Source organism: Pleuronectes platessa, chromosome 11 (genome assembly GCF_947347685.1).
Source record: "Pleuronectes platessa chromosome 11, fPlePla1.1, whole genome shotgun sequence".
Taxonomy (NCBI): domain Eukaryota; kingdom Metazoa; phylum Chordata; class Actinopteri; order Pleuronectiformes; family Pleuronectidae; genus Pleuronectes; species Pleuronectes platessa.
In genome coordinates, this window is record NC_070636.1 from 26678229 (window position 1) to 26706153 (window position 27925).

The window sequence follows — 27925 nt, forward strand, 5'->3', positions numbered from 1 at the left end:
TTTTTGCCATTCTTTTGCGATACGTATGTTGTGCATTTTGACATCACGATGAAGATAGATTTTTGATATATAGTGCAGCCCTAATCTAGAGATCTAGATGTCTAAACATAACCTGAAGGTCAAGGCAAGGGGAAGAGGATGCAAGAGTTATTCAGTTGGATGAAATATTACATTTCACTGAAAGATGACACTAAATCCTAAATAGTTGATAAATCATCAATAAAATATCCTTTTACTTTGACAATTAGCTTGCTAGGTATGTGTTCTATAAGCCACATACACTATCTACCTGTTGTTTTTGACTAATCTGTTTTGCACAATATTTGACGTATGACAAATAATTTGTTTTTTTCTCAGCAAGTAATGAGTGACTAACATATTCAACCTAACATGCAGTCGAATTGAGTGGGTGTGGCTTCACTGGAGTGAGTACCTGAAGGCTTACGAGGAGTTTGAGCTTTGGCTGACAAGGCAGCAGCGCATCCTAAATGCTGGAGTGGAGCTGCAGCTGGGGTTGAAGGAGAAGATTTGGCAGGTGGACCATCAAAGAGTGATAGTTAGCGACGTTCATGGACAGGCTGTGCTGTTGGAGAGGTTGTTGAACGAGGCGGCAGCACTCCACAACAGAACCCAGGACCACAGTGTGGAGCCCCAAACCCAGAAGAGGCTGCAGGAGGCTTACAAAGACGTCCAAGAAAGAGCTGAGGTAAGGTAACGACCTTATTAATATGGTCGGACTCATCTGCACTACTCACTACTGCCTGTAGTTGAAAATATTGTGTCTCCATTATTAGAAACCCTTTGTCCTTCACAATGCCATCCCTGTTCTCTGAACTTCATTGTACATAATCACTCCAAATAATAATTAATTGGTTCAACTTAAACAAATTTAGGTAACAAATAACATGGATCTTTTTAAGTAGTTTCAACTCTTTCAATTATTGAGTTATTGCTGCGAGTCTTTTATGGTCATACCATCCCAATTACTCGATTTAATCGTTTCAACAATCGATGACTAATCGACTATCAGAATAGTCGTTAGTTGCAGCCCTAGCCAACAGTACCAACTGCTTCATGTAGCCGTGAGACGGGTAGGATGTCGAGAGGGCTGGAAGAGGGTGCGCACAATTTCAATGAGTTCAGGAAGAGAAACTTGCGAAAAATTACTAAGTTTTTTTTTTCTACATGGCCGACTGTCCTGCTAAAACTTGAACCAACATGAGACAATGTAACTAACTATTCTGAAACATCTTGTTGTAACTGTGTGGCTGGTATTCTATACCTGTATCCCAACATAATACCGTGACTCTAAACTGTGGTTGTCGCCATTCGTGTCTACCGGATAGTTCGTCAGTGCTCTAGAATGAGACAGGTGATAGGCGGTGTCACTCAAAGTGCAGTAAGCCAATCTGCATGCCCTACCATATGCTCCAACAGGCTTCAGATGATAGGCCTGATCGCATGTGTGACTCAGAGTGCAGTCAGCCAATCAGAGGAAGGGCTCATAAGTAATCATCATAAGTAATCAATGACTTTAAGACACTGATATATCTTTTTGGGTGTACCAATACGTCAAATAATATATTAAATATGAGCCCTTTAATAATTCAGCTGCAAACCCATTGGTTGGGTCATCAATGTGGATATTAAAATCACCAACAATGATGGCTCTGTCGAAATCTAAAACACTGAAAGATCAAATAAAAGGCAAAATTAACCTTTGGTTTGGGAGTGCGATATATTACTAGGCCTAGGACAGAGACAGTGCTTACAATTTTGAGCATAGCAGCCTAGAAAAATGTATCTTTGGTAATTGGGCTATGCCACCCCCTCGGCCATTATCCCTGGGAGTGCTTAGATATTCATTCATTGGGTGGACAAAGCTCTAGCAACGAGGTGTGGTCACCAGGAGAAAACCAGGTCTCAGGTAGCAATAAAAAGTCTAAATCGGACGAAGAAATAAGATCATACCGTATAACACACTTACATTTACCTTACATTTAGGTGGGCCAGTCTCACAGGTACACTCTGGCCAACCGCAGGGGGTATGTGAGATTAGGTGATTGGACCTGCGATCTGTATTTTTATGTTTTTTTGTTTGGCCTATCGTTAAAAATAACTGGGATATAATAAGTATGGGATTTTGACGGAATATGGTTGGGATTTGTGATGGGTGATAATTTATTTTTAGTTCTTTCATTGTTCAAGAAATATTTGGGAAGGATGCTTGACATGGTTCAGGAATGCTGCTATTTTAGTTGAGTTATAATGAAATGTAATATTTTTCAGATGATGCTTATATTAGTTGGTGGCTGGTACGCCTGTTTGGGGGCGCTAGTGAGATTAGTACTCCAAGGTGCTGTATTTGAGGAGGATGTTTCTAGGGGAAAGTAAACAGTTAGTCTCATGCAGTAGAATGTACAACATGCTGTATGCTAGCCGCTAGCATTTGGCTGCCCTGCGCATTGGGATGGAGTCTATCGTTTATGAAGAAGGAGGAATGACCACAGAAAAGATTGAAGTTGTCAACAAAGCCAAGGCAGTGAGCTGAGCAGGCGCACTGGAGCCAGTTAAGACATAGACAGATATTTACCGCACGTCTTTACCAAGTTAAAAAGGTGTTCAAATACTTTCCTGGTAAGCTCAGGCTGCTGACGAGCCGTGTCGTTGATTCACACATGAACTATCACAGGAGTGGACGGCAGGAGTGAGCATAACAGCCCTGGGAGCTTTCCAAGGATGATGGGACCGTAGCTCTGAGGATGAGGGAGACGACATTCCTCATTAATGAATTGTCCACTTTAAGTGTTAAAAAGAGGACTATGAGAAACCTGATTATGACCTGTTTCCATGCTGTGTGTGGAAGCCACTGTAGGTTAACTATGTGAGGAGGGAGCGGCCTCAGACAGGATGAAGGATTCTCTCCCAATTGATGGCAAGGGGGAGATCCAGAGCTTCGGAGCACAGCCTCTTTGAGCATCCTATGATTGTGTGAGGATGTTGCTCGTGTTTGGGGCCGCTGAGTCTGTTTTCCCGTGGATCGCTTTGTTACAGGAGTGCTGATATCCACTGGAGGGAGGAGGTGCTCAGAGCTAACAGGCGCTGTTTTGAAAGAGTGATGCTGAGAGGGGATATCAAGTAATGCAGTCGGATCTTCTGGATTTGCCAGTGAGTCATCAGACAAGGTGATGAAGCGGCTGGAAAGATTAAGTGGGGGTGGTGAGACAGCCTCACCAGAGCCCCTCTTGCGCCTGCAGACTACGACCTCAGCCCAGGAGGACTGGTGGTTTGGAGTAGAACAGAAAGAAAGCCAGGGACAGGTGAAGGGGACACTGTCAGGGATGTTTGCCTCAAGTATTTTTGCCTGCTTTTCGATAAAGCTGCTCAAGACGGAGTCACTGTTCCGCAGCTCATCCGAAAACCACAGATGCACGGAAAAGCAGTGACTGCCTCGTTGTGGGGTTAGCTTAGGCTGTGAAAACACAATGATGAAATGGATCAGATAAAGTAAACCTGGAACATGTATTTTATACAGCACAGCACGTCTCTATAAAATACAACAGGACAAAAAGTCAGGTTTATGAAAAAACTTAACGAGATCAATCCCTTAAATTTAAGCACATATTTAAACATGCACTAGTTAAGCATCGAGTGCTTGTGATGCAATTTAAATTTCCAACACAACTTTCGCAAAGATTGTGTTTATATTTCGGGATCTTACCTGGTCAATACAAGAAAAAAGCAAATACTTGGTAGTTGTCGGACTGAGATGGAGTATAGCTAGCCGGATGTGATGCTAGCGAAACTGTCTGAAACTCCAGATCCTGGGATCTGATTGTGAGATCTGATGCCTTGCTACAGAGATTGCGCTTGCAAGCTATATTACCTTGTCGAGTACGAGAAACAAGTGTAGATTTGGTAAATATCTAGTCGAGACGGAGTCAAGTCAGAGCTTCTCAGTGGTACCAATCACATACCTGTCAGCTAATAAACCAGAGGGGTGAGATCTTGTGTTTTAATGGGATGGTTTGGTTTGGTTGGGTCGGTATGTGTAATACTGTATTCAGTTCAACACAAACATATTAAGATCACAGATCTATAGAATCTATTGTACATTAGCTGATGAGTCGGTCGTCATCATGGGACAGGAAATCTTTGTGATCACTGAACTAGGGCTGAACGATTTGGGAAAATAATCTAATTGCGATTTTTTCCCAAAATATTGCGATTGAGATTTAATATGCGATTTCTTTATTTTATCCTCTTTCCCCCCCCAAAAAAACCCGTAATGAATGATTTAAATATGACCAACACAATATTAGATACATTTACTGTACAATATTCTTTTCCACATTTTTATTTAACTTCTCATTACAGAAACAAGAACAACAAATCGGTGTGCATTTAAGTAATTTAATCAAAGTCATTGTAAGTATAAACACAAGCCATGCACTTTTTAAAACCTGTGTGCAAAATTTACCATCTTGAGAAAAACATTTTTTAAATTATAGGTGTGTTACTGCTCCCAAGTCAGTAACATTGCCAGTGTTGGGAAGGATACTTTCAAAACGTATTCCGTTACAGAATATAGAATACATGCCTAAAATGTAATCTGTAACGTATTCCGTTACATTAACTAATCTGAGTAACATATTCTGAATTCTTGGCTTGCTTTTCCGGGGAGCGATTTTCAGGTCCGCCGCCCGCACCGTGGTCACCGGCGAGAGGAGCTCGCTCTGTGTGTCCGACACGTCGGCCGAAGACTTTGGGACCCTGTAGGTGATGCAGGCTTGCTTCGCTATCTTCTGGATCGGAGAAGTTTTGTGGTCCCGCGGCATTCTTGCTGCGGGTGAGGAGAGCATCCCAGAGCCCTACTCTCTTTCGCACGTTTTAATCGCGCACGTTGCGATAAGAAAATCGCGTTTTATCATATCGCGATTTTATCGCAAATGCAATTAATTGTCAGCCCTACACTGAACACTTGTGTCCTTCCATTTGCACACTCCTCTGTTAGTGCCAAAGCATCCATCGAAGTTGGAACTTTTAAAGTGAAAAGTTTATATTTTTTATTTTTTAAGTGATCTCTGTGTATATGATAACTAAAGTCGTACTTGATGATACACGCACAGTGTTGAAAGATATTATCTGAATGTAATTTGCTTTTACTTCTTTTGTCTTTTTCAATTGAATGTCACACAAGCACAAATAATGCTGTTGGTGAATCAATAATCTGGCTTCAGTTAACCTACTCACACGTTCATTCCTCTCTCCAAAATGTTTGTACAGGCAGCGGTGTAACAAGCCCTTGAGAGACAACTGTCAGTGACCCTGCATTGTGGTTGGGAATAGGGGGTCTCACTTTTCAGTAAATTATCTGTCGAAAGAATCAGTGTGGCTATAAACTGGTCTGTACGTCAGGCCATGCTTTCCTGCATGGAGGGCAGGGTCCATGCATCGCTGCCATGATTTACAAATGTTCTTTGATCCACCCAGCAGTACTTCAGCTCCTCCAGAGAGGTAGATGATGGTGTTACTTTAAAGGCAGGGGCTACTGGAGTGTGTGTGTGTGCGGAATGTTACCTTTCCCTCAATTTCGGGGACTATCATACAGAAGCTACGCAATTTGTTTATAGTAATCAATCAATCACGGATGTCCTGGGCCAACATTATCACTGCAAGCGGTTTCCACTGTATCTAGTCCCCCTAAAAAGGCTGCTCAGGGGAAGGATCCTGCCTGGGGCCAAATATAGTATGTTTGATGGCTCTGTTATCATCATCTTCACCTGAATCCAATAAACCCCTTAAAAAGCATGGAGCCTACATTACTTGAGACCTGGCAAGAGGGACCTTGCACTATTTTAGTTTTGGGCTACTGTGCTCCTCACATGGTCTTTCTCTGTGCTTTTTTTGCTGTTTGACAGAACCATAGCTTCTAGGAGATAGCTTAGAGGGTGGAAGATAATCTCCAGACAGCATTGTTTAAATCACGATCACAAGAGTTGGTGTGCCGGGTTCAGTCAAACTTTTAAATTTTTTTAATAATGATTTGGTACGAGTTGGGTGGGTCACATTCACTGGGCTGAATTTTCTTTTCTTTCTTTTTCAATGCAATTCAGAGAAAACAAACAATGACAATGGTTTTCATTGACAGGGTAAAATACAAATTAGCTGCAGCTTCAGAATAACTACATTGGGCTTGGGTCAGGTTGGACACAAAAAAAACCTGTGGTTCGGGTCAGGCTTCTTCTTTTTTTTTTCACTGACTCCAATGGGTTTGGAGAGAAAAGCTCTGCCCAAGCATTTATTTCACTCACAGGATTTCTGCTACTCTGCATGTGGGGTAATGCCACACTGAAGACTCATCAGCAGACTATTAAATTAGACATTAGATTGCACTAGGTTTGCATCAAGATCACAATTGCACATGGAACATTGAGAGGTGGAAGTTGGATCTGCAGATGTCGGATGTCCCTAGCAGGCAGACCAGCCAGGAGGGAGTTGCAGTAGTCTAGGCATGAGATGACAAGAGCCTCGACCAGAACCTGCGCCGCCTTCTGAGTGAGAAGGGGACCCATCCTCCTGATGTTATGCATCATGTAACTGCATGATCGGGTTTTTGCAGCAATATTTTCAGTAAGGGAGAGTTGACTGTTGAGTGTCACACCCAGGTTCCTTGCAGTCTCGGTGGGGGCTAACACGGAGTTGTTGATGATGATAGTAAGGTCTTGGGTGGAGAGCCTTTCCCTGGAAGGAAAAGTAGCTTGGTCATGTCAAGGTTGATTTCAAGTGTTGTGCCGACATCCACTGAGAGATGTTAGTCAGACAAGCGGAGATTTGTGGTGCTACCTGTTTTTCAGACTGGGGAAAATAGAGAATTCGTTGAGTGTCATCTGCGTAGCTGTGGTAGGAAAAGCCATGTGAGTGAATAACAGATCCTAGAGACTTGGTGTATAGAGAAAAGAGGAAGCGACCCAGGACAGTACCCTGAAGGACCCAAATAGTGAGTGGACAAGGTTCTAACATAGATCCTCTCCAAGTTACCCGGTAGGTACCATCTTTAAGATAGAATGTGAGCAGGGAGAGTGCGGAGCCTGAGAACCCCAGGTCCTGAAGGGAGGACATAAGGATCTGGAGGTTGACTGTGTCAAACGCTGAAGAGAGCTCCAGAAGGTTGAGGTCAGAGGAGAGAGAGGCTGCTCTAGCAGTGTGAAGTTGCTCAGTGACAGCAAGGAGGGCAGTCTCAGTTGAGTTACCTGCCTTGAAACCAGGCTGTTCAGGATCAAGGAGGTTGTTCTGGTGAAGATAAGAAGAGAGTTGATTTGAGATAAGAAAAGTACTTTTTCTTTGGAGAGAAAAGTGTGTCCTACATTTTGTGTCCTACAAAAGTAGGACACAGGACCTTTGTAATTATTTTCTGAATATGAGACCTCTCACATGAACGCTGAGCTCCCAGCACATAACTTATTTAAATACAATACAGTAACATAAAGCAGACATAATAGAGTAACTTAAACCTGAGAATAATCATATAAATAAGAGTAACTTAGAGCTTCAATCAAATTGAGAAAAATAAAACAAAAATGTGTACTGCTAGAGTCCAGTCCAGTTGGTTGCAAGGTCATGAACCAAAATGTTAAATTAATTTGGGAATATTGGCATTTTTGTTCAGAAAAAGGAGTTTGTCAACATGCTCAGATGTTAAATTGCTCCTCTGGGCCGTTACTATATCTCCTGCAGTGGAGAACATCCTTTCAGCAGACACACTAGTGCCTGGAATTCTCAGGTATCTTTTAAACTCTGAAACTCTCCTCGTCATGCTTTGCCAGCCAGGGGCCGTTACATATATAATTAAATATTGCAAAAATTTTAAATAAAGTATTACAAATAAACAAAAAATATTGCAATAGTTTGTGCTACTATCGGAATACTGAACAGAATAGATTTTTTCCCCCACCACTAAGAGAGACAGGGCTGTTGTTGTTTACCTAAGGTTGAGGGTGGGTTTCTGGAGGAGAGGGTTCACTTTTAGCTTTTTATAGTTAGGGAAACAGCCAATTGACAAGGAAGTGTTAATAATTTGACCTCGCATTCTAGTGGATCTGCATATTCGTGTATGGAGGTTGAAAACTTATGCCCTTTTTTCTTTAGCGCTCTCTTAATCCCACTGTATTAACTACACTTCTTTACTATCTCAGTCACACAATCATGGTCAAAGTAGAGATCTGGTGCTGGGCTTGATTTTTCCCTTTTTGCAAGCTTCTCTCAGTACAGTTTCATTGGTTGTGAACTCCTGGAATTTTATAATAATAGGCCTCTGAGGGGCTTTGGGTTGGGGTTTGTTCACCAGGGAGGGATGAACCCACTGTATTTTCAAATCCAAGTCCTGTGGTAGTGCCAACTTGCTTTCTCAACAAACTGTGGTATTGAGTTTCCGTCTTTTCCCTTTGCCTCTCCAAAGATGTGTATATTGTTTCTTCCAGATTTAATTGTAATTAATTACATCTTAGGGATCAATGCTCGCTCTGGGGCTCCTCTGGCCTGTGGGTGCTAGCTAGATCAGGTTCGGTGTTGCTAGCTTTTGCCAAAGGTCTTGGCAGTTTTCCTTCTTTTCTCCAGCCTTTTTATGTTTCTTCTAACACTTATGTACCCCTCCACTGATAAAAAATGCTTTTTTCAGGTTATTTGGTGGGTAAATTGCAATTGATCTGAAAGGGCGTTTTCCCTGTGTGTCTTACCACTACTACTTCATCAAACCCGGAACTCCCATGTTCATTTTAGGTCATGTTGCTCAACTAGTAGGAATGTATTGCACAAATGTTTTGCTCAAATAGCCAAGTCTTAAAGAACCGATCGTATGCCCATTTTACCACAGTTGATATGGTTCTTCGGGGTCTTAATGAAATGTCTAACATATTTTCGTCAAAATATCACAAGGATCATTTAAAACAGCACCCTTTTTACCCTGTCTAAAACAGCCCTCCTCAGATTGACCTGTTTTGAGTGCCTCGCCCCCCCCCCCCCCCTTCAAGACATAATATGTCCCCTTCAAGTTTGAGGTGTGTACTAAATAAATTCCATGATGTGTGTCTCCTGATATGCTAGGAGCGTCTGTTGCTGCTTCAGAAGATTGCTGAGGATCATCAGACATACCAAGGCAGGATTCAGGGGTTCCAGTCGTGGCTGCTATCAAAAACCAAGGAGTTAACTGATCTGATGGACAGCGAGAACACAACTGAGATTAAGCTCAAAGCCTTACAAGTGAGAGTCACTGAACTTTAATTAAAAAGCTGCTGTTGATATCACCATATTGACGCTCTCAAAATCTTCCTGTTATTTTCTGCAGGGGAAAAGGCAGAATAAGGGAATGGTATATTTTGAATATTATTACTTCAAGTAAGCGGTTTGATATCCTTCTAAAGATTAAAATAAATTGACAAGTAAACTTTATATCCTATGTTTTTGTCTGACTGGATACAGGAGGAAGTTTTCTTCTTCTCATGCTACTACTACTGCTTCAAAATATGACGTCAGCTACTGACAATCCGTAAAATGTGTCTGTAGAGAAACCTTTTTGGTCCCAAAAAATAAAAGCCACAAATACAACTCGGCCAATTTCTGAGGCTGATGTGAAAGCTTTTTTGAATGAATACAGGTTTGTACTATAGTATATATGTGTTGGCATGATAAAAATGTGTCTATTGTGCAAATGCCTTTAATATCATAGAAAGGTTTGATTTGACACCAAGTAGTAATATATTTTATCACATTACATTGCATTTAATTTAGCTGACGCTTTTATCCAAAGCGACTTACAATAAGTGCATTCAACCCCGATGGTAAAAACCAAGAACAACTAGAATCAAGAAAGTACAATTTCTTCAAAAATAAAGCAAAATTACAAAGTTCTATAAGTAAGTGACATTTCATCACTCTTTGTCCAAGTTCACATTTAGTAATGTTTCTACATCTGCCCCAAAACAAGGCTCTGGATGACAGTGTGGCCGGTGAGGAGAAGAACCTTCAGCATATCGAGGGTGTTGCGGAGGCAGTGAGGAGCAGCACCTCTCCTGCAGGTGTGGAGGTAGTGGTGGAAGAGGCTGAGGAGCTGAGGCTTGGCTGGCAAAGGCTAAGGCAGGGCCTCTGTGAGGCTGAGGAGGGCCTGCGCTTGAGACTGGACTCTTACAGTCACTACATGGCCAATTGTCAACAGCTTGGAGAGGACATTGGCCGCCTCAGGCAGCTGTTGCAGGGGCTGAACCAGGAGCTGGATGAGGGATGCGAGATAGAGGACTGTACTGAGGAGCAGATAGTTGGCCAGTGGAGGAAATACAAGGTAGGTTCCTCTAAACAAATCAACAGTTTTATAAATGTTGTCAGGATGTAAGAAGGTCATTACATAGTCCTGGAGCTACTGGGTTTCCATTCTTATTAGGCCATTCTTTGGTGCGGCTGTGGCTCAGGAGATGATGTGGGTTGTCCTCTAACCAGGTCAGAGGTTTGATACCAGTGTCCTTGAGCAAGATGTGCTGACATTGTGTAATTGATGTGATGATGAAAGTGCTGCACATAGAAGCAAGAGAGTGTTTGAATGTGTAAATGGCAACAAACTTCTTTAAAGCATTTTCATTCTTCATCAAGACTAGATAATCGCAATATTATAAATGACCATTTACCATTATAATTATTATATTATTGCTATGATTATGGCTTCCTATGATTATGGCTTCCATTGATTATGAAAACAAGGTAATAGACATGAAGACATGAAATGATAATTATCCTGTGTTTCGTTTTGCAATGAGGCTCTCTGTTGTTAACACAGGCTGCGTTTCTGCTTTGTGTTTGAGAATGATCAGGATTAAAGATCCGACTAATCGATTAATAACTAAATAAAGGTGATCATCAGTGTGTGTGTGAAGAGTGACGGAGATAAGCACACTTACACAAACACACTCCTGCAGACAGAAGTTCTTTCCACAGATTATGACTTAACCTTGTGTTTTAACTTAATTGTTGCAGAATAAGTGATGCCCCATTTATCGTTGTTTTTTTCCTCTCCTTCTCACCTCCCACCTTGCACAGTGATCAGTACTGCACACATCATAAATCAGAATATTTAGCAATGTTACAGGTGCAACCAACAAGCCTTCCTTTGACCCCACAATGCTTTCTTATCTACTGTCACACCCTTTGTTGCCAGATGATATGTTCACCTGAGCTTGCATTTTTCTGCATTAAGATTATGTCTTTAAGAGTGGTGTCTGGCTCTATTGACCCTAGCGGTGTCAAAACAACAATTTTGGCTCTTGGTTGCTGCCTCGTCTTACACATTATAACCTCATATGATATCATCATTTCCCTTTCTATGTGCCTGGCATTTAATTATAGATAGTTTTGTAGGCTGCATCATTGCTGAAATCAGATCAGGGATTTGTGTAAAATGCTGAATTGGTTTCAAACCATGATTTGGACCTGCCCACAGATTAGTTGGCCCCTCCCTTTCCACGTTGAGGTGATTGATCGTCATTGCTCCGTTCAGTATAAATATGGACCGGTAAATGTTTTTATACATTTGCCGGCCCCCCTCAGGAAGTCTGGACATCAGCCACTCAAGGTGAAGTGTTTGCCAGGGTGTGTTCTGTCCCCTTTTTTATCAATATTGGATATTGGCCAGGACCTGTTAAGCTCTCAGGTGGCCTTATTGCAGGTCTATACCTCAGAGCATAATCTCCTTGTTTCTTACCAGCTTCTCCTCTGCTCCCCTTACTGGTCATTAAAAAAGTGAGACATCTCTCTGTTCTACTATGTTGCACCCTAGCATGGGTTGTCTGCATTTCAACATTTGTCTTGCTATGCAACTATTTCCTCCTCCATTTCCTTATTACTAGTTTGCTCTATAGCTCACGTTCTTGGTCTGTCCGATCGAAACTGAAAGTTGGATATATTCATGGTGTGTTGAGGTCAGCTGCTTGTGAATCTGTTTTTCAGTTTCTGTATTTGAAACTGAAAAACAGAAGGTAAAACTGGTATTTACCTTCATCTTTGAACAGTTTTAATATTCCTAGTTTTTATCTTTTCTGATGATACCTTCATCTTTGAACAGTTTTAAGATTTCTAGTTTTTATCTTTTCTGTCTATACTTATCGCTTTAGTCTTTTATTCAAAGCTCCATATCCTTGCACACACTCCATCAACATTACATGTCATTTGGCTGATGCTTTTGTCTAGGGCTGCCACTAACGACTATTTTTCTATCGATTAATCTGACGACTATTTTATCGATTAGTCGATTAATCTAAACGACTAATTTTCCTCGGAAAAAATCAAATTGACCATTTCATTTCAGTTAACTTTATTTTGACAACAACAAACTGTATGTCATCATATAATGCAGCACAAAACAAAATGTAAACAGGCTCAAATATCAAAGTGCAAAACTGTAGGTTTAAACTAGCAACTCCAACGTGATAAAAATAAATAAAAAAGAGGGCTTATAAGTTAAGTCAGCAGTGCAACTCAAAAAGATATCAAAGTTTAACCCCTTATCAAAATAAAAAAGTTACGTCTGCATACTAAACAAAGTGCAACATGTTTAAAGTATAATAAAGAATGGTGTCCAGCAAAATCCGACTTGAAGCGGGCCGCACACCGAGCCTCCGGCGCTGCGGAGGGGAGAGCGCCAGCCGCGGCACGTGCCCAGCGGTTTAACCACAAATACAAATGTACAAACATCGGCCAATGACATCGGTGAAAGTCGACTTACGGTGGTTTTGCCTTTTCTGGCGGTCCATCTTCCAGAATAGCGCCGGTGTGTTTTCTCTTCAGGTGCTCGTGCATAGCGCTGGTGCTTTTGTGGTATGCCATCGAAAGTTTGCACAGTCTACAAACCACCTTATCGTTTGGTGATACGTTGAAGTACTCCCATACTTTTGAAGCCTTGGGTCTTTGGAAACGTTTCGGAACCAAGTCGGACTCTGCTGCCTCCGCCATGATTTTTTAAAACTGGTGCGTTCAGCGTTGACTGGTGCCGAAAACGACTGACGTAATGCATGCAGCAATTATGTATGGATATTGAAAGAAGAACATTTGTTATAATGAATTGAAATGAAATCTTTTAGAAATCGAAAAGTTAAATTCATAATTAAAAAAAAAAAAAAATGCGTCGAGGCATTTTATTGCTGTCAACGCATTTTCCGCGTCGACGTAATCGATGACGTCGATATCACGGCAGCCCTACTTTTGTCCAAAGCGACTTACAATTAGTACACTCAACATTTATGAGGGGCCATTCAGGGGTTCAGTATCTTGCCAAAGACACTTCGGCATGCAGATGGGAGAGAGTGGGGTTTGAACGGGCAACCTTCTTGTTGGAGAGCCACCACTCTAACCACTAGGCCACACCACCCCAACATGCAAAGCAGCCATGCTGACTGCCACTCCCTCTCATGCAGCAGTGAAAGAGGCGAGTTGTGTGTGAATATCAACCCAGCCAGACCACACATTAAACAGGCTATCAACGCTTAAATCACTCTGGTTGACCAAACACATACTACACAAATAATCATCACTTAGACAGTCAGATATCATTCAGATGATCCATGCAACACTCAAACTACTTTCAGCCATCAAAACACATCATATATTGTTTAGCAAAACACTCAATGCAGAGTACTCAAACTTTTAACATAGCAAAATTAAGCAAAGTCAATAACCATATCTGCTATTCAAAATTTCAGACAATACACACTAGAAGGGAATATATTTTTAACATTGTAAATTGCAACACCGCTTATTAATTTCTTGGTTGCATCGTCAGAAGGACCATTCAAGCATCAGATTGCAGAAGTATTGTAAATTTAATAACATACACATGGTAATACACGTCTTTTAGAAAATGCTCTTTTCTATCTCTTACCTTTCCTCAACCAGTGATCTTTTCCTTGTGCATCATCAAAATTGTTGTTTCCTGTACCCTCGAATGGACCCTTTATATTTAAATACTTTAGTTTCACATTGGGAGTGAGTCCTCTCTGCAGAGACCGCCATGTTTTTACAGTATTCCAAACCCGAGAAACTGTTTGTATGACAACTAAAGGCTACCACAGGTTCTCTGTCATGTTTGAAACGGGAAGGTGAGATGAGCGGTATTCAGCTGCCACATGCAATTTAACCTCTAGATGTCAAAAATTCTACACACTGACTTTAAGGTTTAATTCTCGTTACTCCTTTTCAAGTGAACACATGTAGTCTCCACTATATTATAGGGACTTACAGGTTTAATTATCATTACCTCTCTTAAAGAGCACACCATTAGGTCCAATCCAATTACACCCCTTAGCCCTTCTCCCTTCCCCTCTGTTTTGTGCGTTCCAGTGTAGGAGAAGGCTTTCCTGATACTTGTTGGGATGAAGGGGGAGGACCAAGTGTTAGAGCAGTACAGCTCTTGAAAACTATATTCTTCACACCCACACTTCAAACTGAGGGCTATAAGAATTTCCCATAATGCTTTGCGAATCACCGGCCAGCCGGACGAGAGACCCACAAATGTTGTATTTTCTCAATTAATAAGGATTTAATAATTACAATTATGATTGTAATAACGTAGTTTACTATCATTTCAATGTATTATGGTCATTCTTTTTGCATGATAATCCTGTATTTCCACCGGATTTCATACGCATCCCGCCTCTTTATAAATACATGATGCACTTGATTTATTCAGCGTATAACAGCATTGTTACTAAATTGTACTGCTCCTCTAATCTTAAAGCATCCTGGCAGGGCTGCATACATACCACTGCTAGTAGCCTGAAGCAGCGAGCTTTTTATTTATGTGTGAAATAATGCAGAGCATCCAAGCTTCTCAATTTCAAATATCATTGATACTAATGCATTAGCATAGATGTTATTAGAATATTAAAGGTTTGTCACTTTAGTAACTGCAAGCATTAGCTTTGGTTTATTTAAGATCTCAACATTGTTATTAGAATGACATCCCCGGGAAACCTTTTTGTCCTGTCTGTTTACATTAACAACGTCTGATGACATATTGGCTTTTCGCCACGACTACTGATGATGTAACGGCTTCTTGAAGTTCTGTCAAATTCCCTTTGTTCACTTTACTCTTAAGAGGTTACCACAGTTCATGCCTTCAGACTTATATGATTAACTTGAATAATTAATACAAATTCCACAAGTTTTTAAGTTTTTGGACCAATTTATAATTCACTTTTTGTATCAGATGCTACCATTTGCCTCCTGACCCAGTCAAGATCCCACATAGATAAGAAAAAGTCCTACCTGGGGCTAGGCCGCGTGATTATATATATATATATATATACTAACAACTTTTTGAAACTAACACTTTAGTAGCACTTAAATGGCACTTACTTATAGCACTTTGTAGTTTTGCTTTATTTTGAAGAAATTGTACTTCCTTGATTCTTTTCGTCCTGGGTCTGTACCCTCGGGGTTGAATGCACTTATTGTAAGTCGCTTTGGATAAAAGCGTCAGCTAAATGAAATGTAATGTAATGATGTAATGTGATGGATATTCATCTTGAGATCTGAAATAACAAAATTCTCAGACTGGAGTTGCTTTTGAGTCTTTATAATAACAATCTCTGCAGAGTTTATACAACAAGCACGGGTGCTCAAAATGGAACAACTTGCCGCAAGTTCACAAAAGCCAGAACTTATACAAAGAGGCGTTGCATAACACATAATATGAAAAAAGAAGACAGGAAAGACATGAGACCATCCTCTGTATTATCTGCTGTGTTCTTCCTTCCGCGGTATCAGTTGGAAGAAAAACATCAGCAAATAAGGGTTCCATCCTGTCAGGTAGACAGTATCACAGCAGTGAGACACCTAGTCAGGGGATTTCCGATTCCTTAGACACTGGTCAGTGGAATTATTCATAACACTATCTATGTTGTGAATATCTTCCTTTCTTGTGTCTTTTAAAAAATTAGGCTGATGTAACAAAGTCACAATGCTGTGTACTAAATTTGGTGTTGATTTGGATTAATTACTAAAAAGAAGATTTCACATTACTGTTTCATAAACATTTATCACTGCAAACTTTTATGGTCCAAGAAGCTTTTTTGTACAACACATTAGCTGGACTTGTGTGTTGAGTTTTAAGTTAATTAGACTTAAAATCCAATAAGTATGAGTTAGTATCAATAATCTTGAAAACCGTAAAACCACATCAATCAAAGCAAGGATAACTGCTACCAATATCTTGCTCTCCAAAACATCAAGCACAGTTCCAAGGACAATTTTGTCCCCCTTTCCTATTCTTTTACTTAGTTTTATGTGAAGTCAAGTCCAACATGCTCTTTAGTTTTCTTCTCTTTATGTTCCAAATTACCAGAAAATATCCCTCTCCAACCCCCCTAAGACAACAAACAAATTTTTATATAACAAGGTATGAACCAAACCGTGGCTCAAAAAATGAGGTCCGATGCAAGCCCTTTATTGGGCGTATCCTTACAGCCCTTGTCTCCCGCGTACAGTGCCTTGCATAAGTATTCACACCCCTTGGACTTTTTCCCATTATGTACTGTTACTAACTGGAATTCAAATAGACTTAAATAAACGTTTTCCCATTTGATCAACAAAACATGCATAGTACTTTGGAGGTGCAAAATACATTTTATTGTGACACAAACAATAATGAGAACAAAAAAGTTGACATCTGTTGGGTGCATAAGTATTCACCCCCCTGTGTCAATACTTGGTAGAACCCCCTTTCGCTGCAATTACAGCTGCAAGTCTTTTGGGGTATGTCTCTACCAGCTTTGTACATCTAGAGATGGAAAGGTTTGTCCATTCTTCTTGGCAAAAAAGATGAAGCTCAGTCAGATTGGATGGAGACCGTCTGTGAACCGCAATCTTCAAGTCTTGCCATAGATTCTCTATTGGATTGAGGTCTGGGCTTTGACTGGGCCATTTTAAGACATTAACATTCTTTAATCCAAACCATTCCTTTTGTAGCTCTGGCTGTATGTTTAGGGTCATTGTCCTGCTGGAAGATGAACCTCCGCCCCAGTCTCAAGTCTTTTGCAGACTGCATCAGATTTTCTTCAAGGATTTCCCTGTATTTGGCTCCATCCATCTTTCCCTCTATTCTGACCAGTTTCCCTGTACCTGCTGAAGAGAAGCATCCCCACAGCATGATGCTACCACCACCGTGTTTCACTGTTGGGATGGTGTGCTCAGGGTGATGGGCAGTGTTGGGTTTTCGCCACACATAGCGTTTTGCATTGAGGCCAAAAAGTTCAATTTTGGTCTCATCTGACCAGAGCACCTTCTTCCACATGTTTGCTGTGTCTCCCACATGGCTTCTGGCAAACTCCAAACGGGATTTTTTATGGATCCCTTTCAACAATGGCTTTCTTCTTGCCACTCTTCCATAAAGGCCAGATTTGTGGAGTAGACGACTAATAGTTGTCCTGTGGACAGATTCTCCCACCTCAGCTGTGGATCTCTGCAACTCCTCCAGAGTAACCATGGGCCTCCTGGTTGCTTCTCTGATTAATTTTCTCCTTGTCCGACTCTTCAGTTTGGGTGGACGGCCTCCTCTTGGTAGGTTTGCGGTTGTGCCATATTCTTTCCATTTTCTTATGATGGATTTTATGGTGCTCAGAGAGATGTTCAAAGCTCTGGATATTTTTTTATAACCTAACCCTGCTTCATATTTCTCCACAACTTTATCCCTGACCTGTTTGGTGAGCTCCTTGGTCTTCATGATGCTGTTTGTTCAGTAATGATCTCCAACAAACTCTGAGTCCGTCACAGAACAGGTGTATTTATACTGAGATTAAATTGCAGACAGGTGGACCCTATTTACTAATTATGTGACTTGCAAATGTGACTTGTGAATGCAATTGGTCGCACCAGATCTTTGTTGGGGGTTTCACAGTAAAGGGGGTGAATACATATGCACTCAACACTTTTCAGATTTTTATTTGTAAATAATTGTGAAATCCATGTAATATTTCCCTCCACTTCCAAATGATGCACTATTTTGTGTTGGTCCATTACATAAACTCACGATGAAATAAATTTTAATCTGTGGTTATACCATGACAAAATGTAGAAAAGTCCAAAGGGGGTGAATACTTATGCAAGGCACTGTATCTCGATCTGAGACTAGTCTGGACTGTGGTTTCGGTTTTGGTTCGAGAATCGTTAAAGCCCTGATATATATATGATATTCTATAAGTGGTATAATTGGTGGACTTGACGGATTGTCGTGCTTGAGTGTAAATCTGCTACTGTGGTTTAAATTGTATTTACTTGTGTTGTATGTTGCAGGGTGTGAAGAAAACTCTGGCATCGGAAGAGTCCCAAGTGGAACTTCTCAAAAGCCAGCTCAAGGAGCTCTTTAAGTTCTCAGTGGACTCACGTCAACTTTCTGATGATGTCCTGGCCGTTGTCAAAGAGCATCAGAGGTATGTGACAGAAAGCCTACCACTATCTTAAAACTCAGAAAGATATCACATGTAGACCACAGAAGAACTGCAAAGTTTTTTTAAACTTACCTGCATTATCAAATGTTTAGATCTGCCTCATGACAGTTTCCATTTATATCCTCAAATTTGGATTTACTGTGAATAATCTCTTCTTAACGGTTCCTAAATGACATTGGGGCAGTTGTGGCTCAGTTAGAGAGGGTCACCTACTAACCAGATAGGGTCATCGCCTAACCAAAAGGTTGGTGATTCAATTTCCAGCACCTCCAGTCTGCATTTGAAACTGTCCTTGGGCAAGTTTGTGAGCCCCAAATAGCCCTCAATGGTTGTGCTGATAGTGAATGTTTTGGCTCAGAAACAACAATGCATATAGCAGTGTTAATTTCGTTGACGAAAAATATTCGTTAACAAACTTTTTTCCATGACGAAGACGAGATGAAGACGTAACGAAAACGGATCTTTGGAAATAAAAACTATGACTAAATATATTTTAACTTTCGTTGACGAGACAAGACGAAAATGTTGGCGGTTGACTAACCACCAACATCATCATAATGATGATAATTTTTTTAAACATCATCGTATCAGGCCGTCATGAAGTATCAGGAGCGGGCGAGTGAGTGTGTGTGTCTGTGTGTGTGTGTGAGTCTGTGTGTGTGTGCCCCAGATAGCGCACGTCCCGAGGCTCCGCCCCCCGCTCACTCGCTCAGAGACACAAGATCAGAGCTTGTTCACGTGAAGCAGCCGCTCACTGACTGACTGATTCTTAACTATGGAAACAGTGAAAACACAGAGTTTCTCTGGTCTCAGCTGCTCAGAGATCAGCGCAGCAGCTTCTTGATCAGAGCAGAAGCTGCAGTTGGTTTGTACCGAGCTTCAGTTTCTGTGTACGCCTCCAGTCTAACATGCTGTCACTTTTTGTTTTCACATTTAAAACTAAATATATAGTTTAAGCTATTAGGCTGCAGCTATATGTTTTTATTTATTTCAAAATAGGGTACTTCTTATTTCATACATTTCCCACAAATATTTGGAGGACTCAAATAGCCCTACAAAGTTCTGTGTTTAATTTATTTCAAAGTAGGACTACACTTGCCGGTGTATTTTCTTCTCTTCATAAGTGTTCGGTGTTTTCCTTTGTTGTAACAGGTACAAATAGCAATAAAATGTCAAGAGTTTTCTTTATTGTCGTTCTATAATTTCGTAAATGCAACAAACTATAGTTTAGTATAGTAAAACTTTATATTAAACTTTATTAGCTTTGTTATAAAAAACATGTTTTGCGGCTCCAGACAAATTTTATTTGGGGGTTGAGGGGTCAAAATTACTCTTTTGAAAGTTAAGATTGCCGACCCCTGCCATAGACTTATGCTGGTAGGGCTATCTAATGGACAACCTAAGTACTGCAAGCTAGACTATTATGCAGTGCCTGAGAAGGGAAGAAAAGGACTTTAATGTGGCTATTAAATGTGACTAAAACTAGACTAAAATGTAATTAGTTTTCGTCGACTAAAACTAAGAAGGATAAAAATGACTAAATGTGACTAAAACTAATATGCATTTTTGTCAAAAGACTAAGACTAAATCAAAAATAGCTGCCAAAATTAACACTGAGATATAGAAGCGCTGTCTGTGTCAATGGGTGAATGCGACTTCTAATATAAAGCACTTTAAGTGGTTGATAATACAATGCATATAACATTTACATTGATTGTTTAACTTAAGAACAGTATTGGGGATCTACTGGCCCACAGGCTGCATATGGCCCACTAGACCAGGGGTGTCCAAACTTTTTTTCCTGAGGGCCACATGCAGAAAAATATAGGAAGGACTGGGCCGCTGGGGATGGCGGGCCGCAGTTGGCCCGTGGTCGTAGTTTGGACACTCCTGCACTAGACCATTTGATCTGGCCACCGCAATATTTCATAAATGACGGGCATAATTCCTTATTGTTGAGAGACAATTGAGTGTAGCTATTTTCTGGGGACGTGTTCACAGTGATGAAAAAAGGCCAATCTTGAGCTGGAAACATGCTTTTTTGCAGTCAGTTGCACCGGGAGAATTGCAATATTCAGGAGAACAGAAAGATAAATCGACTTAGTCAAATACGAATAAAAAAATTGTCTATAATGGTCTGTATTTATGTAGAACTTTTCTAGTCTTCATGACCAATCAAAGTGCTTCAAAGTACCGTTTTGCCATTCAAACACATTCATACAGTGGATCTATGTGCAGCAATATCTCTTTCATACATCACTTAGACACTGCTGGCCGTCAATTTTGGGTTCATTATCTTGCCCAAGGACCATTTGGCATACAGAATGCAGGAGACTGGGATTGAAGTACTGAACTTCTGGTTAAAAGTTGACCTGCTATATCTCCTGAGCCACAGCTTCCCCACAAAATTAAAGATTAAAAGGGCTTCAACAAAGTGCTGGTCTTTATGGTCCTAAAAACACCTCAAAAGGCTCAAGGTCACATATAAACATTTTTGGAATAAGGAAGAGGATTCCAAAATGTCCCAACAAGAAGGAAAATACTTTTTCTGGCCAAAAGAGCCATACAAATGGTCACATTTACCAAAGGCAAGGATTGAAGTTCTCAGATTTTATGATGGAGTTCGATCAATTAGAGTTAGAGCACCTAAACTGAATGAACAGAAAATCTGAAAATATTGAGCTCTAGCGGGAGCTCTACAGAGAGTATACACCATATTAACTCTAATATAACTATTCTTTTCTGAAAAATTGATTAAAATTAACTCATTTTAAGATGAGACAATTGCATGTTCATTCATTAAAACAGAAAGTTTTGAATGGAGAGAGCACCAGTGTTGTGAATTGTTTATTTAGTGCTATTACGTGGCCAGGCTAGCAAGTTTTTTCTAGTCCAATCTATACGGAGTCTGTTTGGTTTTTGGAATGTTTTGCTAGTCCAGCTAAACCTGCAGGAGTTTCTGAAGGCTGCTGTCAAATGTTTGTCTTCTTAGCAATCACAAATGATGCACCAGCACAGAATTTAGGCACAACACTTACAACACATACGTATATTTTTTTCCCACCTTAACTGTTTTACTGATGTTTTGGTAATAAATTGACATTTACAAAATACAGAAATATGCTTGTGTCAAGCAATGAGGCTCCCAGGTCTCGAAGAAACAGCCAGTTGTAATTGTGATTCAATTCACGTTTCACCATCTTTTATTTGGCTCATAGGAGCAAATATAAATTAAAATACAACATAAATTGTCCAGCAGTATCAGCTTGGGTCGTTGCAGCTCATTGTCCAGTCTCTTCCCTCTCTCCCCATGGTAGCTCTCCTACTGCCTTATAAACCAGGGAGAGTAATTGGCTAACTTCACTCCACTTCACAAATACTAGGGCTATTGCATTTGCTTTGCCTGTATTAACCCTGTTCACTCTGTCAGTAGTCAAACGCCAGTTGTTGATGAAGGAAACACCCATCTTACAACGGAAATTGCTATTGTTTTACCATTGTGAAAACCCTCAATGGTTCCTCCAAATCAGTTGTAGTAGTAGTAGTAGTAGTAGAAGTGGTTTGATGTAGCCCCGTCTCATTGACGATAGGATCAGCTTTGAGGCATGGCACAACTGTGTTGTAAATATAAACAGAAGGACACATCTTGGAAAGAATGTGAATACTTTTTGTTGTGTGTTCATGTTTTTCTCCTGATTACCCAGAATTGGGGAAACAATTTCCTAAAGCCAAAAATCGTGTTCATTATTGTTCTCCGTGTTATTTAAGGAGATTTCAATAAGATTCAATTTCCATTTGATATTTTCTTCTGTCTTTATGATTATATAGATATTTATATATATTCATGGAACATCACTGCAGTATACATATTGTAACAGCCCTGGCTGTCCTGAAAAAAAAAAGTGATATAACTTGATTGTGCCTTACAGAGTTGAGGTCATACAAGCATTATTACACAAGGAGACTAGGCAAACCAAAAATAGGGAGAAATGGCTGAGACTCCAGAGGGTTTAAATGGAATTGAATATACAGGATTCATAAATTATTTACATTTTAGTTATACTGACTAGGATTGTACTCTGTTTTGTTGTATACTGTACATAATATATAAAAATAAACACTGACTGCTTTTAAATTCCTTCTACAAGAATCTTGATTGTAAATCTGTTGTGTGCTTTTGTTGCAGTGTGAAATCTAGAGCAACCAGGCTGTGTTCAGAGCTGCAGTCAGGACTGAGAAATATTCTCCAGGACCCACTGCTGGTCTACACCCAATGGAGCCACATGGTTCCTCAGGTGTTGGAGGCATCTGCTGAGGTTACTGACTTCTCCCATATTGCCATGATAGTCCAGAACATAGAGGTAAAACACACAGACATCCTTCAGAAATATTTAAATTGCCTTCCTCATTCATGCAGAAAAAGTCCTCTTTAACTTGAACTGTGTGTCCAACATCAAGAAGTGGCACTTTCACAGATACTGTACAAAGTAATATTTCCTGTCTCAATCTACTGTTAAAAAAAGTAATGGTCCACTTTCATAACTAATGGTCCTTGTGCTAGTGTGGTGACACATTGTCAGCAGACGCGCAGATGATTCATATTTCAGCCAAATGCTTAAAGAAATCGTACACTGCTGGTAGTTGAATGAGAGACATTGAATTCTGCAGTCACTGCTCTGGTTGACTTTTCTACAATCAGCATGCTGCCTGTAAACTGCCGCATGGCTAACTAAATCTGAGGTAATCAAGCTTGTTTTAGTTGTTTCAGTGTGGCAGAACTATAGTGCTGTTAAAGTCTGTATGTAGTTCTGTATGAAATTCTATATGGAGAGATTGTCTGTAGTAGAACCGGAAACGTTGTGTGGGTAAGTATGTAAATTGGATCAAGAAGTTGCATTAGCAAGTGTATAATATTTCTGTAAACACCTAATTCTAGTGTTTAGTTTAGTTTAGTGTATAGTGTTGAGGTATTTTTTTTAATGCAACATTGTGATAATGTGTTTCCTTTTGTTAGCGCCTGCTGAAGGATGGTGTCCAGTTGCAGGAGCATTTCAGTCTGCTGCATGTGAAGGGAGACCTGCTGGACTCTGTGTTTGGTCATGAGAGGTCTGATGCTTTGCAGGGCGAGTTGGGTGCTGCCATCAAAAACAGAGAGCTGCTGCACACTCAGCTGCTGCAGGGGAAGAGCAAATTACAGGTGCCAAAATGTTATTGTCTTTTTTGGCTAAATTGCATCTTACTTTTAAATATAAGCATTACATACATTACATATCATTTAATTGACCCTTTTTTCAAATCAACTTCCAATAAGTGCATTGAACCAAACAAACTGAGATCAGCAAGAATCATGTAAGTACATAAGCTTCACAAAAGCCAAACTACAAAGTGCCACATGAACTAACATGTAGCATATAAGTGCAACTATTTTTTTTATTATTATACAATCAATCTTCTTAGCCAAGGTGTCTTCGGAAAATATGTGTTTTTAGCCTGTAGTGGAAGATGTGAAGACTTTGTGCTGTTCTGATGTCAAGGGGTTCGTTCCACCATTTGGGAGCCAGAACAGTAAACAGTCATGATTTTGTTGAGTGACTAGATGTCCCTCGCAGTGAGGGAGCAGCAAGCCGAATGGCCAATGCAGAGCAGCATAGACTGGGGTGCTGGGGTGTAAGGTTTAACCATGTCCTGGATGTAGGCTGTGCCCAATCCATTTGGATCCCAGTACTCAAGTACTAGTGTCTTTAAGCAGATATGGGCAGCCACTGGTAACCAGTGAAGGGAGCCAAGTCCTGGTGCAGTCTGAGAAAACGTAGGTAGGTTGAAGACCAGTTGAGCTGCCACATTCTGGATGAGCTGCAGATGTCGGATGGCACTAGCAGGGAGACCAGCCAGGGGGGAGTTGCAGTACTCTGGGCATGAGATGACAAGAGCCTGGACCAGAACCTGTGCTGCCTTCTGAGTGAAAAGCATTGTTGCAGCAATGCTGGCGGTTAGGGAGAGTTGGCTGTCGATCTCTAAACCCTATCTCTTCCCTCTCTCCCATGCATTCACATAGGGCTACATACATGCAAAAACACATAGAAACAATGCATCCCTCAGATTTTAACTGTAAGGTAAGGTTAGGTTATCTGTCTCGGTGTTACAAACACTCTTTTGCACATCACTTGTTGGAGCTTGACACTCTACGTTTGGAAGATTGAGCTATATCACACCTTGTTCAGTTGTTTACCATGGAGCGGTGATCGCTTACAGTCCAGATTAAACTTCAGCACGTTCTGGTGACTTGGTTTTGTTTAGCTCTTTGAGCTGTCTCCCAGTCAGTGTGGCGTGCAGGTGGGTCTGTTTCGTTGCAGGGCTCTTGGATAAGCTGACAATTGCTTGCGGGAACCCTTGTGTTAACCCTTGTGTTACTCAGTGGCCAGCCTCTGTTTCCAGTGAACAGATGGGACCCTTAATGAGAACCCAGTCCCCAGGTTTCAGGTTATGGAGGTCTGCTTGGCTGCAGATGGCAGGGCACTTTTCACCTGTGAATGCAAAGTAGCAGACAGGTTACCCTCGTGGTTGAATGCACTTTTTGTTTGTCGCTTATATGTAATGTAATATGTTGAGGTTAACACAATATTTTAGCATAGCCTCTTCACATGCTGCTGTGGTTGGAGGTGGGTGTCTGAGGGGGTCTACCAAATAAGATTTAAAATGGACTGAGACCCTATTTATTTCTAACTCACGTACAGTGGTGCCACTCTCTCCATTACAACATATTATCTTGGATGAGCTTGACAAGCTTGCAATGTTAACAATGCATCATCAGATGTATCCTGAAAATTGTATCACTGACGTTAACTGTTTTGCCATGACATGTAAAAGGGTAACACATCTGAATGTAACATACTCCATAGATCGAACTAGATCAGAAAGGTCAGCATATGTTTACGCTAAGTGGTGTGCAAACACTAACAGTTTTGAGGAACCCATCCTTGACCCTTTAACAGAACAGCGTCCAGGCATTATAAAGCAGTTCATAGTTCTTAATGTCATGAGAAAATGTACTGCAATTTAGGGCTGGGTATTGCCTACAACCTCACGATATGATACGTATCACGATACAGAGGCCACGATACGATACTATCACGATACACGTTGCTTTTGAATAATGACCATGTCCTGCACAGAATTGACTACAACAGTTGTTCTTTATTATTCCATATAACAGCAAAGGCGAAGTCTTAGGGATCGTACCACTCAAAATACTTAAAATTCGGGCCATTAAAAGATCTTAAAAGTAAAATAAAATAATTATCATTCTAATCCCAATAAAAAAAAAAAGGCAATGCCATGGATCTGTCGCTCACGCATCTCCTCCCAAGATCCCCGGATACGGTGTTTTTAATTTCCCTCGTAAGTGCCGAGTCTGTTGCTTGAACATGAGCGCAGTTGCACATCTGGGCATGCAGCATGGCTATAATGTTCTTCGGACATTACGAGTTTTGCAGCTTTTAGCGGCTTCAGGGCTTTAGCCTCATCTTCAGCACAGACCAGGTCCGCTTCAGTTAAGGTCCAAAACTCCTTGGCATTCTTCCACACCTCAGTGGAGAATAATTAAGAAACAGTGGGCGTCTCGAGCGCACGTTGAGCGGCCAAATTCAGACTGCGAGCAAAGCATTTCACGTGCAATAACTCCGCCAGTTTTTCCGGTGTTTCTTCCTTGCTTGTTTTGAGTTGAGACGTGTGCTATTTTTGCCTATGCTGCCCCCTTTGGCATTATTGTGCACTGCACCATAGGTGAAGTTTCGTTTTCAAGACGGCCGTCAAAGCATTTGATGCCATATCGATACAGTAGCATCTGCATCGATGCGTGCATCGGCATGACGACGTCACGATATATCGCCATATCGATTTTTTGAGCACAGCCCTACTGCAATTAAACATGTCAAGTTTCCTGGCTTCATCCCCATCCGGACAGATATTTTTATGGAAACTGAGTAGAAGTTTGGAGCTAACAGGGCACAGACACATCATACCCAGCATAATTTCTTCCTGCTGAGCGGATTGCTGGTAGATGTGTGGTTAACACGTCCACTGTGCATTTAACCAACACAAGTGAAAAAGTAACTGCAATCATGCCACTCTGCACATTGGTTGAGATTCAGGTAAGTGTTCATGGGCAATTAAGATTGAAGAGGTGGGTTGTCAGTCCTGTCCAGGGAAACAGACTTACTGAGCGTCATTGTTTTGGATTATAATAAAATGTTGAAATAAAGTGCACTGATTTCATATCATTGACCTTTGCTCATGGTATACAATGTAATTCATTATAGCACACTTACTTACTTAAGGGAAACATTTTACAATTTCAGGTTTTATATTTATTTTAAGCCTGGTGTATTAACGCCAGATATTTTAGTTAGTACCTTTTAGAAAAAGGTTTTATCTGCACTGAGGGAAACTATCCTGATTTGCATTTGTAAAGCTCAGGGGTCTCATTTATAACCGTTGCCTATGTTACCGGTCTCTTGTTGCGGTGATATTCTCTGCGTTGTGTCTAAAAATGGAAGACCGGGACTTGTTCTTTTCTTGACACAGGACTTTTATTTCTCTGTTCAGAGGTTCAGAAAAAGAACAGAAAACATTCGTCATTTGGTCACATGCCGGTCTCAGCCAGATCTGGAACATTCTTATTTCTAATAAAAACAAAAAGACCAAAATAATAAGCTCCAAAATACCCAAAGTATTCATAAAAATAAATAACAAAACTATAATTTATAATTACCTCTGAATGTCTCACATTCAATCAAACACATCATGAAAATAATCAAATCTTCTATTCACAAAATCAACATGAGTCTTATGCAACAAAACATACCTGTTCAGAGGTTCAGCAAAAGAACAGAAAACATTCGTCATTTGGTCACATGCCTAACAAAAAAATACACAGTTCAGAAGGCGTTCTTCAGGACACAAAATGGCGAATACTAAAACACATGCACAGAAAAATAACACGTGTGATAGCTTGCTGGAACACTCTGAACTAACTCAAAAATGAAAATAAACCATAAAAGAATGAAGCAACTCGACAACTATTATCGTATAAAACACATGACACATTCTAAACAACTTACAGATTACTTAAATTACAAACTTTACACATTAGTGTCGCGCTGTAAACGATACGTACCGGTCTCAGCCAGATCTGGAACATTCTGGTGAAAACCGGGAGGATAAATACAATGGCCACTCGCGACCAACAGAGAGCGCCAAACACATGTGAAACACCCAATACAAAATCAATAATTAACAAAAACAGAAGGATTTGGTGGAATGAAATAATACTTTTCATACCTGCTACACATACACACAAAACGGGGCGTTGAACATGCGTACGCCACTTCTCACGCAAACGTTGGGATTTATGAAAACAAATTTGATGGGAAAATGTGTGTATTTCC

The 27925-nt window shown here is 40.5% G+C and overlaps 1 protein-coding gene and 1 long non-coding RNA gene across 2 annotated transcripts in view; one reads left to right on the forward strand and one right to left on the reverse strand.

Annotated features, from left to right (window-relative positions):
- The window catches only part of syne3 (spectrin repeat containing, nuclear envelope family member 3), a 66038-nt gene that overhangs the window by 10084 nt on the left and 28029 nt on the right, over nt 1-27925 (forward strand). The window contains exons 4-9 of the mRNA XM_053433804.1: nt 397-706; nt 9103-9258; nt 9983-10333; nt 18325-18461; nt 22666-22840; nt 23494-23676. Coding sequence (XP_053289779.1) covers nt 397-706; nt 9103-9258; nt 9983-10333; nt 18325-18461; nt 22666-22840; nt 23494-23676 — 1312 coding nt within the window. The remainder of the gene's footprint in view (nt 1-396; nt 707-9102; nt 9259-9982; nt 10334-18324; nt 18462-22665; nt 22841-23493; nt 23677-27925) is intronic.
- LOC128450391 (uncharacterized) lies at nt 21759-27677 on the reverse strand. The gene is made up of 3 exons (XR_008339994.1): nt 27655-27677; nt 27343-27395; nt 21759-25003 (listed from the first exon to the last, which is right to left on the reverse strand). It is a non-coding gene; the product is annotated as an uncharacterized LOC128450391 (long non-coding RNA).